The sequence below is a fragment of the Pseudonaja textilis genome, chromosome 2 (genome assembly GCF_049901715.1).
Source record: "Pseudonaja textilis isolate UNSWEBS1 chromosome 2, rPseTex1.2, whole genome shotgun sequence".
NCBI lineage: Eukaryota > Metazoa > Chordata > Lepidosauria > Squamata > Elapidae > Pseudonaja > Pseudonaja textilis.
This window is the reverse complement of record NC_141991.1, coordinates 228,609,744-228,630,917: the sequence shown is the minus strand read 5'-3', so window position 1 is coordinate 228,630,917 and position 21,174 is coordinate 228,609,744. Positions and strand designations below refer to the sequence as shown.

General features: G+C 36.8%; 1 protein-coding gene across 4 annotated transcripts in view; it reads right to left on the bottom strand.

Annotated features, from left to right (window-relative positions):
* ADAMTS6 (ADAM metallopeptidase with thrombospondin type 1 motif 6) overlaps positions 1-21,174 on the bottom strand; it is a 144,811-nt gene that overhangs the window by 42,585 nt on the left and 81,052 nt on the right. For all 4 annotated transcript variants that reach the window (XM_026717231.2, XM_087927233.1, XM_087927234.1 and 1 more), the window contains 3 exons: positions 17,870-17,977; positions 2,982-3,127; positions 214-277 (listed from right to left, as the gene is read on the bottom strand). In XM_026717231.2, the coding sequence (XP_026573016.2) occupies positions 214-277; positions 2,982-3,127; positions 17,870-17,977 (318 nt within the window). The remainder of the gene's footprint in view (positions 1-213; positions 278-2,981; positions 3,128-17,869; positions 17,978-21,174) is intronic.

Genomic DNA, 21,174 nt, shown 5'->3' with positions numbered 1-21,174 from the left:
GGGAACCAGGGCAATGGTGATGTCATTGACTAATACCCCTCAAGCTAGAAGTGCCTTGGTGGCTACCTCCGGGTCCCATCAGCTGCCAAACATCTATTGTTTCTGATACAGCAGAGGCTTTCTGTAAATCACCATATGCTAAATAAATAACAGAATTCTTACCAATATACAGGTACATTTGATTAGATTTCAAGTTAATTTTGATCTACTCACATCAATGTTACAAGAGCGATATCGTTTCCTTTCTCCAAGGCAATATTTTCCTCCACCAGAAGGTCTGGAAGAAAGTGTTTAAATTTTATGAATATACAAAATATATGTATACATAGCCACACACACACACACACACACACACACATATAATATTTTTCAAGAACTTTAGACTGGACCACTATTAATATAGATGGCAAAAATATTCATAAATGATTTTAAACTTAAAATATTTTATTCAATATTTGTTTCTGGGTTTATCACTATTTTAAAAATGTAGAGATACTTATTTTTCTTCTAATTAGTTAAATTATAAACACCTGAATTCAGCACCAGTAAAAGTCTGTAATATTGACAAAGAAATATAGTTTATAATGTTCCATTTCAACAAGTTGTTTCATTTAGACCTATTTACTTGCTACTTCAGGAAATGTTTAAAATTAATCATTTTTAAAAAAATATTTTCTATTAAACAGCACTGCTATTAAAATAAATAAGAGGTTATGTATATGAGCTAAATGCCTTATACATTGATATTGCAGTCTCTGAAGACCTCAGTTATATATCAAGAAGAAAGATACATTTTATTTAAAAAGATGATTTACAAATACATTCTCTGACTGGGTATCGGTATACTGAATATAACTCCTAACTGTTAGGCTATGGGCATTAGTAAGTGGGTTTGAAAAATTATACAATGGTGCAATGGTATGTAAGAATAAACTTGGGAGACAGGAATAAGAGCCACAATCAGGACAATGGTCAGAAAAGTGGCAGCCTAGCCTGCCGAAGGAATGTTGGTGGGTCAAATGTCTCAGAAGAGACCTGTCCTAGTTTTTTGGACTGTAAAAGTAATGGGGGGTACACTTGCAAGATTCGTTTACTGTAACTTTGTAATAAACTAGAGCAAACTTCTTGGTGTGCTTCTTCTCTAGACTACTTGAAAGTTTTTTTCTTCCCTGCCATCTACACACAAAGTCAATGGAGAAACCAGCAGGAAGTCAGAACTTTCAGTCACATGTGGTCTTCACTTAATGATCCATATGACTCACTTAATGACAGTAACTGGGACTTGCCAAAACTGCTCTTGCTAAACAAGTCATATGATATTGTGGTTTATGACTGAATCACTTAGTGATAGAAATTCTGATCCCTCATTAATCAAGGATTACCTGTATTCAAGAACAATGGCACCCAATGTTTGATATCAGAGACTGGTTTAGGAGGAAAACAATTTTTCTTAATTTTATAATATTTTATTAGATTATAGAATAAAATACAAAAATACAAAAGCGAATAGTAGGACACAGTGTGGAGGAAAGAAAAGTGAGGAGGGGAGGGGGAAAAGAATAAAAAAGTGTTGACTTCTGACTTTAACATCAAACCTCAACTTTTTACTTTTCTATAATAGTATGAACTAGCCATTTCTATAACAATAAATCTATCTAATCAGAAAAATCAAAGTTTCAGCTGACAGAAAGCATGTAAGGCACACAATATTTGTATATTTATTGTCAATATAAATAGCCTATCTATATAAATCCTTTTTAAATTCTCGTTTTCAGCATTTTGTGCTCTGTAACCTCCTGGTCTGAGTTAAATTGCCAACGACTAAGTTTCACATTTTATAATTACCTCACAAGTGTGGTATGGAGAAACATGGGAATTACTGTAATATTTGTATTATATAATTATACATTCTGGGCATAACCAGAATTTCCCAATTATTGCAATTACTGGAATTTAACAACGCAGTTTGCAAAATAGTTTCCCTATTAAAATAAATCTAGAAATGATTATAAAAGATGTGAGTAAAAGAAACATGTTATATGAATTAGCTCAGTAAATAAAGTTATTTCACATAACATTTTGGCTAGTTTTTGAGGAATCACAAAAAAATATGGAAAGAAAACTTTTTAATGAAATGATAAGAATAAAACAGAAGATATAAACATAAAGTTGGTAAATAGCAAAGGTGCTGAACAGAAACAAAAATGCATGAAGATAGCAAGCTTTGCACATAATTATGTAAAATTCAATAAATAATTATCAGCTCAGTCTGGCAATTGGTGCAAGGCAACCTCATGTAGAGGCCAGCTGCAAAGTTCCCATAATTCTTTCCATACTAAGAAAAAGTAGGAAAAGATGTTGGTCTGAAAAGGTTTGTCAAATACTGTATTTATCTTTTTATTCTTTCCAAGTCCACAGAAAGTTTGAAATTAATTAAGTATTCTGCTTTAGGATAATTCTCTAAAAACTGATTAGAAACGGATCAAATTGTATGGCAGGAGAAGCTAGGAGTTGAGGAATCAGCCAGATGCACCAGGGGTCTAATAAGCCTCTTAGATGAGAAGCGAAACATTTTCAAAGAAAAAAAAACAAGAAAGTCCAGTTGCGGTTTAGAAAAATCATCTTTGGGACAATCCAGATTTCTCCAATTCTTTGCAATGGGAGAGGCTGTTGGGTAATGTTGATGTTTAATATTTGAGAGAATCTACATTAAAAGGAATTAATTAACTCTGAGATTTAAAAAATGGAGAAATAAATTATCTGTTAAGTATAACATGTAAAATCTATTTGTACTACATATAATCAAACATCAAACATTTGAAAGTATGTAAAGAGTAATATTTTTCTACGTGTTTGATATGAGTTTTTGTTTTAAAAGTAGATTGATATAGCACAGAAGCATTTTGACATTTTTAATCCACATTTAAAATAATTTCCAAATATGTCTCTTTTGCTGGCGATGGCTTACTTTAGCTACTTACGCTGGACTGTCACAGTGCCTTATGGATGATGAGACTCCTCCCCCACAGGTCCTACTGCATTCTCCCCAAATGGACCAGGGACCCCAATCTCCATCTATGCTCTGAGGCCAAGTGCCAAAAGGGACACATTCTCCCTGATAACACCACTGAAAAGATATCATAAAAAACAAAGAATTAGCTTTTGATTAATAAAATATTCAAGACAATTTAATGTATGTATGTATGTATGTATGTATGTATGTATGTCATTCAGCTTTGTTCGGGTATTTTCCCACATCATTGTAGTTGTGCTTTTAAAGTTGTAGCAACGTTTCGGCAGAATCTCATCTGCCATCATCAGGCTTCTGTTCTGATGGCAGATGAGATTCTGCCAAACGCTGCTACAACTTTAAAAGCACAACTACAATGACGGGAAAATACCCGAACAAAGCTGAATGCCATACATGTAAGTACCGCGAAAACTTAAAAAACATATATATATATATGTATATATATATATATATATATATATATATATATATATATATATATATATATATATGGATCTTTGGTTGTTCGGTTTTCTCCAGCGTAAGATTCAAGTATCTAGGCAACGTTTCGATGAAGTCTCATTCATCATCTTCAGGCTTCTGTCTCCGGCTCTGTGCTTCTCAGAGTAATGTGAGATTGCAGCTGCTTCCTCCTTTTAACTGCCAGTGGGGTGGGACTTGATTGGGTGGGGGCTTGGCTGTGTTCTGATTGGGTGGGGTGTGTTCTCATTGGTAGGGGTTTGGCTGTGTTCTGATTGGTTGGGGGTTAGCCGTGTTCTGATTGGTTGGAGGCGTGTTCTGTTCAGGTGGGGGCTTGGTTGTGTTCAGGTTAGTCTTAGTTGCTGGGGGATTAGAGCTGGTGGGTTGTGATCTTGCTGTTTGGCTTCTAGTTCGTGGTCCTGCTGCATCTTCATAGTGGGTGTCGGTTTGCTTCATGTATGGCTCAGAGGGGTTTGAAGTGGGTAGTGATGCAGCTGCAGTGCAGCTTCTGGTCCATGGTCGTGTCTCATTTTCTGAATGGGTGGGAGTCTGTTTTCTATATGGAAGTGTGGTGGTGGCATCTTGTGTGGCTCTCATGGGTGTGGGTCTGGTGTCCTTCTTCATGTTAGGTACTTGTCTGTTCATGAGGGCGGGTTTCCAAATGGCTGGAAGGCGGGAGGTGTCATCTCGTTTGTTCATGCTGTGTGGGCGTTTTTCTATCTCTATGGCTTCTCTGATTATTCTGCTGTTGAAGTGTTCGGTTTTGGCGATAGTTCTGGTATTTTTAAAATCAATTTCATGTCCTGTGGCTTTGAGGTGTTGGACCAGGGAAGAGGTCGTTTCTTCTTTTTGATTGAGTTCTTATGTTCTTCAATGCGTGCACTTATTCTTCTGTTAGTTTGTCCAATGTATGTGGTAGGGCAGGCAGTGCAGGGGATTTCGTATACTCCTTGGTTTTCTAATTCGATTTTGTCTTTGGGGTTTCTTAGGATGGTGGATATTTTTCTGTTTGTGCAGAATGCTGTTTCGATGTTGTGTTTTTGGAGGATCTTGCTAATTTTGTCTGTAGTGCCTTTTATATATGGGAGGAGGGCTTTGCCGTTTTCTTGTTCTCTGTCTTGGATTTTGGTTGGGGTTTCTTTTGGATTAGGTGGGTAATCTTCTTTCTTTGAATCCATTGGCTGTAAGTACGTTGGTGAGAGTGTGTAGTTCGGTTTTTTGGTGTTGTTCATCGGCTAAGCATTTTGTTCTGGAGATGAGTGTCTTGGCTACGGAATTGATCTGTGCTGGGTGGTGGTGTGAGAGTGCATGTAGATAGCGGTTAGTATGTGTTTTCTTCTGGTAGATGGTGTGTCCTAGGGAGCCATTGGATCTTTTGTATACCAAGACATCTAGGAAGGGAAGTTGATTGTTGGCTTCTGTTTCCATGGTGAATTGTATTTTGGGGTGTAGGCTGTTGAGGTATGTGAGGAAGTTGTTCAGTTTTTCTTTCCCGTGTGGCCAGATTATGAAGGTGTCATCTACGTATCTGAGCCAGAGTTTGGGTTTGTGGTCGTATTTTTCTAGAGCTTGTGTTTCAAAGTGTTCCATGTAGAGGAATTTGGCCAGACCCCACCACCTACCTAGAAAAAACTACCAAATCCAAAATAAAAGCCTCCCCCATCAGTGAAGAAATCCAGCAAGGAATCATGCCCAGAGAAAAATCATCCAGATGCCCCAAGCTTTATGGTCTCCCCAAAATACACAAAGAAGGAACCCCACTCAGACCAATAGTCAGCTCCATAGGCTCACCTCTACAAAACCTGGCCAAATTCCTCGCCAAACAACTACAACCCTATGCAGAATCCATCAACTCACACGTAAGAAACTCATTCCAGTTCATCGAGATCATAAAGAAACAAAACTTACAACCTAGCGACCTACTAGTAAGCTTCGATGTCATATCCCTCTTCACCCAAGTGCCAATAAAAGAAGCCTTGACAGCCATCCAAAACAAATACAACCCCCCCAAGCACATCCTAGATCTAACCAACCACTGCCTATCCAATACATACTTCACCTACAATGGACAAAAATACAAACAAATAGAAGGAGCACCCATGGGATCACCCCTCTCACCTGTCATCGCAAACCTCTACATGGAACACTTTGAAACACAAGCTCTAGAAAAATACGACCACAAACCCAAACTCTGGCTCAGATACGTAGATGACACCTTCATAATCTGGCCATATGGGAAAGAAAAACTGAACAACTTCCTCACATACCTCAACAGCCTACACCCCAAAATACAATTCACCATGGAAACAGAAGCCAACAATCAACTTCCCTTCCTAGATGTCTTGGTATACAAAAGATCCAATGGCTCCCTAGGACACACCATCTACCAGAAGAAAACACATACTAACCGCTATCTACATGCACTCTCACACCACCACCCAGCACAGATCAATTCCGTAGCCAAGACACTCATCTCCAGAACAAAATGCTTAGCCGATGAACAACACCAAAAACCGAACTACACACTCTCACCAACGTACTTACAGCCAATGGATTCCAAAGAAAGAAGATTACCCACCTAATCCAAAAAGAAACCCCAACCAAAATCCAAGACAGAGAACAAGAAAACGGCAAAGCCCTCCTCCCATATATAAAAGGCACTACAGACAAAATTAGCAAGATCCTCCAAAAACACAACATCAAAACAGCATTCTGCACAAACAGAAAAATATCCACCATCCTAAGAAACCCCAAAGACAAAATCGAATTAGAAAACCAAGGAGTATACGAAATCCCCTGCACTGCCTGCCCTACCACATACATTGGACAAACTAACAGAAGAATAAGTGCACGCATTGAAGAACATAAGAACTCAATCAAAAAAGAAGAAACGACCTCTTCCCTGGTCCAACACCTCAAAGCCACAGGACATGAAATTGATTTTAAAAATACCAGAACTATCGCCAAAACCGAACACTTCAACAGCAGAATAATCAGAGAAGCCATAGAGATAGAAAAATGCCCACACAGCATGAACAAACGAGATGACACCTCCCGCCTTCCAGCCATTTGGAAACCCGCCCTCATGAACAGACAAGTACCTAACATGAAGAAGGACACCAGACCCACACCCATGAGAGCCACACAAGATGCCACCACCACACTTCCATATAGAAAACAGACTCCCACCCATTCAGAAAATGAGACACGACCATGGACCAGAAGCTGCACTGCAGCTGCATCACTACCCACTTCAAACCCCTCTGAGCCATACATGAAGCAAACCGACACCCACTATGAAGATGCAGCAGGACCACGAACTAGAAGCCAAACAGCAAGATCACAACCCACCAGCTCTAATCCCCCAGCAACTAAGACTAACCTGAGCACAACCAAGCCCCCACCTGAACAGAACACGCCTCCAACCAATCAGAACACGGCTAACCCCCAACCAATCAGAACACAGCCAAACCCCTACCAATGAGAACACACCCCCACCCAATCAGAACACAGCCAAGCCCCACCCAATCAAGTCCCACCCCACTGGCAGTTAAAAGGAGGAAGCAGCTGCAATCTCACATTACTCTGAGAAGCACAGAGCCGGAGACAGAAGCCTGAAGATGATGAATGAGACTTCATCGAAACGTTGCCTAGATACTTCGAATCTTACGCGGGAGAAAACCCGAACAACCAAAGATCCACATACAAATACCCGCGAGAACCTCAGAAAACAAATATATATATATATATATATATTGATATATATATATATATATATCAACTCCGCATATGATGGTTTCTGTGGGGATGTATTTGGGAGCGACAGCAAAGTTGAATCCTTTTGAAAGGACCTTGGTTTCAGCTTCAGTGAGGATCTTGTCTGAGATGTTGTGCAATGTTTGTTTCATGTGTGGCTGTGGGGGAGGGGGAGTTGGTTTCTGGCATTGTTGTAGTTTCCTGAGTTTGTTGGTGTGTGTGTCTGTCTTGAGGGTGGCCTGTGTTTCGGCTCTCCAGATAGCGAGTTGCACTGCAGCTGCATCACTACCCACTTCAAACCCCTCTGAGCCATACATGAAGCAAACCGACACCCACTATGAAGATGCAGCAGGACCACGAACTAGAAGCCAAACAGCAAGATCACAGCTCACCAGCTCAAATCCCCCAGCAACTAAGACTAACCTGAGCACAACCAAGCCCCCACCTGAACAGAACACGTCTCCAACCAATCAGAACACGGCTAACCCCCCAACCAATCAGAACACAGCCAAACCCCCTACCAATGAGAACACACCCCCACCCAATCAGAACACAGCCAAGCCCCCACCCAACCAAGTCCCACCCCCACTGGCAGTTAAAAGGAGGAAGCAGCTGCAATCTCACATTACTCTGAGAAGCACAGAGCCGGAGACAGAAGCCTGAAGATGATGAATGAGACTTCATCGAAACGCTTGCCTAGATACTTCGAATCTTACGCGGGAGAAAACCCGAACAACCAAAGATCCATATATATATATATATATATATATATATATATATATATATATATATATATATATATGAGACCAACATTAGGCATCAACATTCGTTGCACTGCTAACATATATAAGTTTTATTTGATTTAACCCTGTTTAGTTATAAGTGCAGGGAAATGTTATTTGTTTTAATTTTTCTCCAACACTGAATCATAAAGTCCTAACATATGTAAAAAATTAATAAGCTAGCATTTTTCAGTTCATAAACAGCCTTACTATCTCTTGTTAAAATAAACTCCAACAGATTTAAAATCATATTTAAACATTAAGATTCATTCTAAGAGTGTTAAAACACACCTGTATTCAGGCTGCATTATTTAACACAGGGCTGTCAAACTCCCGGCCTGTGGGCTGGATGTGTCATGTGCTGGCCACACCCATACCCGGTTTAGTGAAGGGGGAAAGTCCCAATACATCACACGACGCCACCATGACAATATGAGTTTGACACCCGGCTTAACAGAACAACAAAGAAAGCTTTTCAGTTAAGAATCTTTGTAAGAGCTCTTTACTATAGGTTCTCCATTAAAAAAAAGCATACTGAAATAGAAGTGATGTTACAATGGAAGATAAACTATTTCATTAACACTTATTTTGGGAACATAATAAAAATAATGCCAAGACACTAGAAGCAATCCAAATCTTTATATATACTAACTGGCCAAATTTTCACAGTGTACATGATTATCTGGAGTGAAATATTAAAACAAATATCATCAAAGTTTTAAATCTGATTTTTGTTATTAAAATTATGAGACATTAGGTTACATAAATATATTACTTAAACTAAATAACTTATTCACATATTAAGCAAAATAATAAAGTCCTAATTTAAAACAAAAATCTACCTGTTTTATTTTGCTTAATAAAATTGAAGGCATATGCATAAAATTAAACATATCTTTTTCCTATGAAAACAGTATTTTGCATTATTTGTCATACCTATATGCATACATACATTACACAATTCACCTTTTGAATAATTTATAAGCATAAAAAAGAAGAAAACAATAAAATAAGTGTATAAACAAGAAAAGGAAATGTAGGTGAATCTAACGTCATTCACTATATCTCGACATATGTTTTTGTTTTTGCAAACCACTTTTGCCATATATATCCATCATGTAATGATATTATGCAGTGTATTATAGTGTCATTATAATGTCACTGAACAAAGAAGACAGGGAGAAATCCCAAATGCCAGTAAAAAAAAGTTTTTATTTGTCTGAAACATTTTGAAAAATGCATTTCCGCCCCAAAGATCTATACGAATATCATAATACAAAAAGGACACTAAAATGATTGGTGACAAACATAAAATATCTTGAAACAGAAAATTCTCATGTATATTTAAAACAATTCATATATATCTAAAACAGATACAAGAAGCCATATTAGAATATTTGTAAAAATTATGTTAAATTATAGAAATAATATATTAAAGGTAGAGGATCAGTAAGATTATTCTATCTCTTCTTATATTCAAGATGCTGGTGATATCATTAAAAAAACAGATATACTGGAAACTTTCCATGACCTGAGCCATCTAGTGCTTTAAAGTGATAATCGAATTGCACTTTCTAGTGCTTGGAGCTAAGAGAGAAGCAAGAATACCAGAAATCATTAATTGATTCCTGATTTTCACATCATATCTCAATTGTTCCAAATTAAAAAAAAAAATAGTTCCAATATGTGGCATCCTATATATGCAGGGCCCCAGAAACCTTTGGGTAATCCTGGCTGTTATGATAATCATAAATTCTTGTTCTGCTTCCTCAATTGAAATCTCCAAGTACCACAACATTCGGGAACTCCAACAATAGTTCTGCGATGAGGTGCAGCAAACACGGATACGGCTGTGAAGCAGGCACAATCTCCACTTATTTTACACATCCACATTCGTTATCTTCAGCCTTCACATCCACATCCCTTATCTGCGAAACTGTGCCACTGGCAGCTGCAGGGTCTTGTGCATGCCAATCATCATTCTACCAACTTTATTGTGGGGCTGAAGCTGACCGAATGCCTGCTCTTAAAAGAGTACATTTCTCTTTAATGAGGACTGATCTCTATTAATTAGGATCTCTATTAATTTTTATTAATTAGAGTCTGCCATTCCCCAGATTCACAATTTCCTTTTGAAATTTGTCTCTTCCACATTCTTTTATTATTTTTTATTATTTGAATCTTTCATAAAAATTCATATTTCTTAATATAAGCTATTAATGAAAATATTGAAGAATACTGGAATCTGATCTGCAGCATTTCAATTGATACCTTATTCAGTGTTGATAAGGAAATGTTGAAGAGTATAATTCAAACTAGATGTAGACCCTCTCAAATCAATATGACATTTTTCCTATGGGTCAAGCTATTTTCTAAAGCTCCTGTAGGTCAGACAAGGAATAATGGATGGAAACTGAACAAGGAGAGATTTAACCTAGAAACAAGGAGAAACTTTCTGACAGTGAGAACAATCAACCAATGGAACAGCTTGGCCTCGGAAGTTGTGGGAGCACCATCACTTGAGACTTTCAAGAAGAGATTGGACTGCCATTTGTCAGAAATGGTGTAGGATCTCCCGCTTGGGCAGGGGGTTAGACTAGATGATCTACAAGGTCTCTTCCAACTCTGATTATCTGTATCTGTATCTGTATCTGTATCTGTATCTGTGTAACTGTCTTGTTTGATAGAATGTCCTCAAATGGTATTCAGGAACGCCAATGGTGTTCCTGAAGTTAAAATAGGTCTACAGCACTAAAGGAGTTAGCTGATGGAAAAATGAAATAAAATTAGTATTTCAAAATCTGATCTTAATGCATTCATGTTGACTTTGTGTAAATATTAAGAGTTGTCCAACATGGTAACAGATGGGTCACCTTATGGTATGATCCAGAAACTTCTGAGATGTCAGATCACAATGACTGATCAATCATTTCCCCCTTTTTTCTTTTAAAGATTAGAGCAATATTTGCTTTGCCTTCCTTTCACTGTCTAATAATTGAAAAGTTTTCAGGGTTCACCATCATTTGCAACTATGATTCAATAGTCATCAAAGACTAGTCCAAATCACAGGCTACAATTTGCTCTGCTGCTGTATAAGCAGAGAATGCTGATCAAAACCGCAAGTGCAATCTCATACCCAAAGCAAAAGTAAAATTGTCATACTATAGCATGATATCCAGATGTGCTGAATAATATTTGGCTAATATCCTATACTTGCTTTGGCTGAGAGGATCCAAGTGTCACAGAAGAGGGGAACAAATTACACATTTAACAATATTTCTGAAATACGAAATAAGGTATCAAGTAACCATTAAATAATGCCAGTCCAAATATTTGAATCAAGTTATATACTCTCCTTTTAAAATAATGCATCAAATCAAACCATTTTAAAAAGATGTACATTTCAATCAAACGATCACCATAATAACTTAGAAATATGGGAGTGGGGGGAAATTTTCAACGATCTATACATACACATTGGCCATTTTAATCCTCTTACTAATCCTTAATAGTTGTTTCTTTTCTCCTTATAATTATGTGATGTGAGAACATCCAGTGCTCTTTGATTCCCTGAAGGGTGATAAGGATTAGCGTAGACTTAGTTCTGCTGTCTAGTCTCAGGACTATCACTAATTGAAGATGAATGTATTTTTTCCAAGTTGATCTTGATTTTGCTAAAGTTTTACTAAAGAATTTAAACTGTCTAGTTTACAAGTATGGTCAAATGTCTGGTTTCTTTAGTAAGCAATTTGAATTTAATTCAAGACAAATAAACAAGAATAATCAGAAAGTTGTGGGATTCAGGGATGGAATTAGCTATCTCCAAATGACTCATATTTAAGCAACTGGCTCTAAAGTAAATGGAAATGTGTCATAGGATGCATAGAATAATGAGGTAACTCAGATTGCTCTTTTGTCAGTTGAATTAAGTCAGAATATATATAGCACAGAAGATGTATTCGTGTCTTATACTATTGCAATTAATATTTTTTTAAAATAACTAAGCTACAACTTATCTGCTTGAATTTTTTTCAACTTTGAGAGAAGTATCTAGTGCTCCGGTTTCTGTCCTGGGTCCCTGTGCTGTCCAACATTATCAATGACTTGAATGAAAGAGTTGAGGGAACACTTAAACATTTTGCAGATTACACAAAATTGGGATAGTAGCTAATTCTTTAGATGAAAGAGAGAAGATTCATAAAAGTCCAGACAGGCTGAAATGAATATGATGGAAAACCTCCAGGGGAAATGTAAACTGCATTTTTGTAGGAAAAATGTAAGTCACAAGTATAGGATGAGATAAGCCAGGTTTGGCAGTATTTCATATGAAAGGATCTGGTTTTCCTTGTTAATCACAAGTTAAACATGAGCCAGTACTATGATGCAACCAGTAAAAACCAGTGATATATGGGGGCAGGGTCATTAATATGAAAACAGAATTCAGGTCATAGGAAATAATTATTCTGCTCTAGTCTACCCTGCACAGCCTCCATTTGGTATACTGTGTCCAGTTAAGCATATCTTCCATCACGATCTATTAAACAACTAATTTTACAAAAAGAGGAGTTGAATTGAATATGACATAATTTGCTCATGACAAATTTATGTTCACTCTTGTTAACTATTGCATTCCTATCCAAGTGCTAATAAATATTCTGCTTAATGATCTGTTTGGGGACCTTGCTCAACTGACAGGATTTTATTTTGCCAAGTTGTTGTCCTTCTCTTTTTTGAAGATAGGGATAATGTTTGCTTTCCTTCAATCCTCTGGGATTTTCCTGTTCATCATGAATTTTCAGAGATTACCCTTAGTGATTTACAATAATTTCCATTAGTTTCTTCAGTAACCTATTCATTCAAATTAGCTAAGTAATCTTTTACCTTTTCCTTGTCTATCCTGAGCTGCAGCTCTTCCTTCCATTAGTGGCACAATGATGGCCAGCTAAGGCTTCCTTTCTCTTCTGAGAGAAAACAGATGTAGAATATAAGTTAAGACATTCTGCCTTACTGCCATCACCGTTACTAGTTCGCTCTTGCTACTGTATAGACTTTCTCCTTTTTCTTTTATTCCTGACATATATGAAAAGTGCTTTTTGTTTTTTTGTTTTTGGGGGGGCATTTCTCACAAGCTTCAGCTCTTTCCTCATTAGGTTTTCTATCACAATCTACAATTTCTGGCAACTGTTTTGTATCACTTTTTTGGCCGTAGTGCCTGACTTCATTTTCTATATATATATCCCTGTTTCCTTTTATCATTTTAGAAAGTTCTGTGTATATCTCCACTGTTTTCTTTAAATATACTCCATTTTTCCTTTTAGTATGAATTGTTTGAAGTATACCATCAGTATCTTGCTTTGCTCTTCTGAATCCAAATATGTATCTGCTCCCCTGTACAGTATACAGGTGAAACTTGAAAAATTAGAATATCGTGCAAAAGTTCATTTATTTCAGTAATGCAACTTAAAAGTTGAAACTAATATATGAGATAGACTCATTACATGCAAAGCAAGATAGTTCAAGCCGTGATTTGTCATAATTGTGATGATTATGGTTTACAGCTCATGAAAACCCCAAATCCACAATCTCAGAAAATTAGAATATTGTGAAAAGGTTCCATATTCTAGGCTCAAAGTGTCCCACTCTAATGAGCTAATTAAGCCATAACACCTGCAAAGGGTTCCTGAGCCTTTAAATGGTCTCTCAGTCTGGTTCAGTAGGAATCGCAATCATGGGAAAGACTGCTGACCTGAAAGTTGTGCAGAAAACCATCATTGACACCCTCCATAAGGAGGGAAAGCCTCAAAAGGTAATTGCAAAAGAAGTTGGATGTTCCCAAAGTGCTGTATCAAAGCACATTAAGAGAAAGTTATGTGGAAGGGAAAAGTGTGGAAGAAAAGGTGCACAAGCAGCAGGGATGACCACAGACTGGAGAGGATTGTCAAGAAAAGGCTATTCAAAAGTGTTAGGGACTTTCCGAAGGAGTGGACTGAGGATGGAGTCAGTGCATCAGGAACCACCACACACAGATGGATCTTGGGCATGGGCTTCAAATGTTGTATTCCTCTTGTCAAGCCGCTCCTGAACAACAAACGTCAGAAGTGTCTTACCTGGGCTAAAGAAAAACAGAATTGGTCTGCTGCTCAGTGGTCCAAAGTCCTCTTTTCTGATGAGAGCAACTTTTGCATCCCATTTGGAAACCAAGAACCCAGAGTCTGGAGGAAGAATAGAGAGGCACACATTGCAAGATGCTTGAAGTCCAGTGTGAAGTTTCCACAGTCTGTATTGATTTGGGGAACCATGTCATCTGCTGGTGTTGGTCCACTGTGCTTCATTAAGTCCAGGGTCAACACAACCCTCTACCAGGAGATTTTGGAGCACTTCATGCTTCCTTCCGCAGAATGAGCTTTATGGAGATGCTGACTTCATTTTCCAGCAGGACTTGGCACCTGCCCACATTGCCAAAAGCACCAAAACCTGGTTCAATGACTGTGGGATTACTGTGCTTGATGGGCAGCAAACTCGCCTGACCTGAACCCCATAGAGAATCTATGGGGCATTGCCAAGAGAAAGATGAGAGACATGAGACCGAACAATGCAGAAGATCTGAAAGCCATTATTGAAGCATCCTGGTTTTCCATAACACCTCAGCAGTGTCACAGCCTGATAGCTTCCATGCCATGCCGCATTGAGGCAGTAATTGCTGCAGAAGGGCCCCAAACCAAGTACTGAGTATACACGCATGCTTATACATTTCAGAGGTCCAATGTTCTCTGTACAATCCTTGTTTTATTGATTGCATGTAATATTCTAATTTTCTGAGATTGTGGATTTGGGGTTTTCATGAGCTGTAAGCCATCAATTATGACAAATCACAGCTTGAACTATCTTGCTTTGCATGAAATGAGTCTATCTCATATATTAGTTTTACCTTTTAAGTTGCATTACTGAAATAAATGAACCTTTGCACGTTATTCTAATGTTTCGAGTTTCACCTGTATTATGAATAACATGGTCCCTTTCTTCCAATGTTCAAGGCACCTTCACTTTTTCAACCATTACCTCCCAGTCAATAAGGATTAGGTGATTTCTTCCATCTTAAGAAGAAATTTCAAATGAAATTGTCAACAATATTTTCAAAGTTTTTTCACAGTGTCATTAATTCTCATGTAAATATTTAGAAAGTATGAGTAACAGTAGATTAACATACTATCTGCAGTGTCATACCAGGTCTGTGTATACTAGTCTCAAACTGTCTGAGCAGGGAATCACATGTCACAACATCTTTTTCCCAGAGTGGTTCTTGGTTTGTTTGATCCACTGGGGCCGGTATATTTTCCATTTTGTTACATGAAGCCAGAACTGGCATGCTCAGGTAGTCATGAACTCTCTTCAAAAGCAGCAGCTGAATATCAATAGTTGAATTCCAGTATTATCAAATGCCTTTTGAACTTGTTTCTTTGGGCTACATATTGTACTTCCACCAGCCTTCTTTTTTTATGTTTTCTGGTATTTTCCTTCTCTGCCTTTCCTGTGAAATTTTACATCTCCTGGCCAAGAATTTATCACTTTCCATGATGTGTTTTAATTAAAAATTAAGACCTTTTACTTTTTTCCTTTAGCAAGGACACAAGTTAGTACTTCCAGAATATGTCATCTTGGATTTCTTCAAACAGTACATACCTTGTAGATCATCACTAATCTTCCTTTGTTTTCCACGTTGATTGATAATTGGCAATTCCTTGCATAATTCCACATAAAACTCCCCAATTTGCTAATTCAGGGATCTTACTCTCTGGGGAACTGGTTTCCTTATATGTCCTTTGAAACGTCTTCAACTAGGTCAGCAGCAAGTAATCTCCAGTCACACACAGCCAGCAGCAGCAATCAGTCAGCCATTGTAGAGAAAAAGGAAAATGTATACATGCAAGCCCCTTTTGCCTAGGCAATGGAGCCTACATATGTCCATCAAGTTCATCTTCCTTGCTCAATAGAGTATAGTCTCTATTTCTTTGGTTCTTCAACTTTCTTCTTCCACTTGCCCTCTTTCCTTTGACTTGAACTCCTACCTAAAACTCTCTTTTTTTCTCTGCTTTTACCTACACTCAGTGACTTAAAGACATTATCTTCTTCAACATGGTAGGAAACAATTATTATTTTTATTTAAATAACTATATAATCCAAAAGAACAATAGCATCTTTGAAACTAGATTTGTTTTAAAAATCTGAAAAGGTATGTAATATTTTAGCAAAGCCCCAGGATTGCCCTTGCATACATTTCCTAAAGTCTAGGCATGAGAAAATGCTAGCACCTTACTCTCATTCATGTGTTACATATATTGTATAACATAGAAACACATAAAGTCAGGATTGTCTTGCTCAGCTTTTTATTTGAACATCTACCACAAGTTAATCATATAACAATAGAATGTACGAATTCCTTGACAAAACCCTCAAATGAGAGTGAATAATGTTTCCTCATATAATAGTTGATATTGCTTCACTGGAGTCTAAGATTATATCATATATAGGTACTCTGGTTTTTACCTCATCTGAATTCAACATGCAAAGCATGCTTTTTAATTAATAGATGTCATTGCACATATTTGTTCCATAGAATCAGACCAACAGAATCAGTATACTGAGAACACTTCCATCTTTGTAGAAGTCTACTCTTTTAAATGAATGGATGTTTACACAAATGCTTCAAAGGAAACCAAGTGCTTTAGCTCACTTCTGCAAATATGTGGAGTGCAAATATCAAGTAATAATTCTGGATGCTCTAAGATTTTCCTCATATTATTTAGAAACAAATATTCTGACCTACCCAAACCTGCCAACATTCCCTCTGCCTACTTAGAAAAAATAAGCAACACTCAAGAAAGCTTGATGCATTAAAAAATAGAGAAAAACTGCAAAATTGTGGGAGTCAAATTTATAACAAGATATATTGCGGTTAAGAATCAACAGACAAAATAGAAATGCATGTTCATGCCTTACTACTACCAGAGTAGTTGAAACTTGTACATGCATAATAATGGAAACACAGTGTTGTTACAAAGGGCTAGCAGTCACTGCATTTCAAAATATCAGTTTGATACCTTCTTCTGCATACAGTTTCTATTCATTTTCTTCAATAAATTCAATAGGAATTTGATGATTTTCAAGGTTCTGTTAGAGAAAAATGTGATGGTGTGTCTGTGTATGTTTTGCTATTTAGTTAAATACCATGGATTGGTATTTAAATTACATTAAATTAAATCCAAATTACAAGGGAGATAAATTGTTCTGGACCATTTCATTTGAATTACTTAATTTTTTCCCCCCATAGCATCACACATATTGGAAGAACATTATAAGGATTATGCTTTCAGAACAAAAGCATGGAAACAAGCCCCAGCTGAGAATTCCTAGATAGTATTATCTGTTTAGCAATAGCAAGCAATAGGACTTAGACATATATTGCTTTACAGTGCTTTACAGTCCCAACAATTTGGGTCCTCATTTTACCCATCCTGGAAGGATGGAAGGCTGAATGAACCTTGAGTCTTGAGAGATTTGAACTGCCAAATTGCAGGCAGCCAGCAGTCAGTAGAAGTAGCCTGCAGTATTGTACTCTAATACTTCGCCACCGTGGCTCAATAAAAATCACATAATGAGACCACATCAAAATATAAAAAAAATTATTTAAGATATATATAATTAAAAAGTGAATGAAAATGAACATTCCATTTTGTTGGTGCTCTATTTATGCTTATTATTTCTTACATAACATTTAATAATCCTCTTTGGCCTTCTGAAACTTTCTGTGCCCTAAAGAAAATTAAGAGACATTTAAACTTACCCCCTTTTCAATGCTCCCAGTTTGGCAAAGAGTACCTTCAGCTGCTGGAATACTGTTGGTAACACAGCGATTACTTTTGCTGAGACACCAAAGCTCTCTACACACTTCCTGGGAAAGAAGGCAGAAGCAAGTTGTTCAGAATAACTGAATAATAATGCTCCTTAAAATATATTTGTGTTGAAAGTCCAAGATAGTGTTCTAGATGCATATAAAAAAGAAAAGAAAAACAAATTGAAATGAATTTTAGAATATTTATTAGAATGGAATAACTCACATTTTAAAAAACCAAATTATATTTTTTCTGAATTCTCACATAATAAAATTGTGGAATTGTTCCCTATAACCCTTATTAGTAGTGCTATACATTACTTTTTAGCCATGTGCAGAAAATCCTCCACAGAATAATCTCACAGTGTAAATGTTTCATTCATCACACACAAATCCCAAAATTGGTTGTGTGATTTGGCCCTGGATCCACAATATTCTACAAACAAATGTAATATTATGAACATAAATCTTCAAGTTTATACAAAAATAACTTTTCTTCTAGGAGATTATTTGCATGATTCACCACCACTTGTAGGAACAGGAAACTTCCAGGACTAGAATAATTAATTGCCAATGGGATTGAATATTGCTTTGTCAGATAATAACTTAATTTTTTTTACTATATTAGATGTAGAAACCACAAATAATTTCTTAGCCAGGCAGAACCACTTCATCTCTTCTCTAAAGGTGAAATTTAAATCAATCTTATTTGACTGAATAGGGATTATTTTAGCCTCACAAAATGAAGAACATTCTTTCATTCTTCTGGATACAAGTCTTCTTAATTCATCATCCCTAAGTATAATAGGATACTTGGGAAACCCAGCTCTGATAATGGAAGTGAAGTAATCCACATAACAGTTTTGAAGATAGGAAAGCATTGCAAGATTCATATCTGGTCAGAATCAATCCTACTGACCATTTCCTGCAGATTTTCCCAAACAAATTTAAAAGTACTTCAGAATCTTGGTGCACTAGTAAATTTGAAAAAAAAAAAGCCATTTTCTATTGTGGAGGTTCACTATTTATTATTTCATTTCCAGTAGTAAAGCTTTTGGGTAAAAACTACCATTGAGGCCTTTTTTTCATGATGAGTGAAACTGGAATAGCAGCTCTTCTATTCATTTCAATCCTAATTTAGTCACACAGAATTCAAAAGGTATTGAGTAATATACAACAACATCAAGGGTTCCTAACTAAGGTTACCATGTTACAATTGTTTGATCCTCTCCCAAGCTGGCACCTCCTCTAGGATGGCATAAAGTGGTGGTGAAAATTTCTGGGAAAGTACCATTTAGCTATTGTATAGGAAGGCCACCCAGGAGATTGGCTGCCTCTTCTTGCCCAAGGCAATCTCCAGAAAAGATAAATGAAGCAAGATATGATGAAGGGGAGGAGGTTGGAGTGGGAAATAGGCCTGTGGTCTGCATGGAACCTGCAGATTAGGCATCGGTCCAAGGATTCCAGCAGAGTTAGAAGAGGGGGAAGGTGAGGAGGGTTGTTACAGCATCCTTGCAATTAGCCATAAGAGCTGGGGGATTGCCAAGTGCCTGGATTTTGTTCACATGGCTGCAGGGTGCTGCAGTGGCCATAACTTCAAATACAGATCATAATTCCCTTTTTTCAGTGCCACTTTAACTTTGAACAGTCACTGTATGAACTATTAGCAATAGCACTTAGACTTATATACTGCTTTACAGTGCTTTATATCCCTCTCTAAGTAGTATATAGAGTCAGCATATTGCCCCCAACAATTGGGTCCCCATTTTTACCCATCTTGGAAGGATGGAAGAATGATTCAACCTTGAGCCTGGTAAGATTTGAACTGCCAAATTGCAAGCAGCTAGCAGTCAGTAGAAGTAGCCTATTATTGACTATTGTAAATCAAGGACAACTGAACATACTGTTCAGCTTGCTTAATATCATATTGATAATTTATTCATGAAATTCAGCATGATGCTCTAGATTTATTTAAAACACTCTACTGAATATTTTATTCAGTGCAAATAAAAGAGGTAATAATGATTAATGAAAGCATATTTCACTGTATAATTTGTGTCATTAAAAGGAAAATGGGGATATAATTATGCCCTGACTCTCAAGCTAGTACTATCACTGATATCACTTTTTGATAACGTGACTGACGAGAGAGTAAAATGTGTCGTTAGCACTCATAATGTAAATATATATGGTAACCTACCACATAATATACAATTGCTGATAATTATTACACCAATGTTGTATGGCCTTATGACTAAGACTATTAATTTGCAGAAAGTGATAAATTAGTGCAGTATTCCCAATTAATTAACAGCACAATCTAATTCAAGCTAAGTTAAATCTTTCATTTCCTACCAATGTACTCAATTCAAAGGGCAACACTATCGTCAAGACAAGTGAAGTTCAAAGGATAAAGTAGAAACATGGTCAGTATGAAACAACAGATTAAGGATTCCAGCAGTCAAGTGCAATACAGTTTGACGCTCATGAGGCTTTAATGGAAAGCTTTTTTCCTGCACTTAATAGCATTTGAATGACATCTTAAATGGACATGATCTCAGCTTTTGACCAAGCATAGACAGTGTCTTATCAGCCCTAATTACTGAGACTGAAACTTCAAGATCACATATCCCTATGAGATTATCCTTGCAGATAGTGGATTTTTCCTTTCTGTGTTCTTGCCTCCTATCTGAACTCAATTATGTTTTTATAGGATAGATGGTTCAGTATCACATTCAAAGTCAGAATTTATGGGAATTGGGAATGAAGTAATGCTATCTGAATAAGTCTTTCAATGGTGTCAAGATTCGTTCCATTTCTATTAGCATGCTGTTAACAGTGATCATGCAGCAGATATTGGTTGTATCAGTTTGAAACTACAATATTATAGAAGTCCTTCTCTATTCATTTTTTACATTCTTTTTGACAGCATATGCTAAATCATTACATAATATTCCAAAAATTGGCCCTATATCAGATATTTAAACTACCACTATAGAAATAAATTATAATATTTGATGGATATGACATGGTTAACCTGAAAAACAAAAATTGTATACAACACACATTAAAGGTACTAAGAACTGCAGAAAATGATATATTTAATGACATTGCCATTTTGGTTTTTTATTTATATTACAAACAAGATAACTTCTGGCAAATCATCCACCCATCTATATTTCTGCTTATGCACTCAAAATATTTTTTACATCATCATATAATCCAGTGCATCAGAAAATAAGCAGATAATTGGGAAA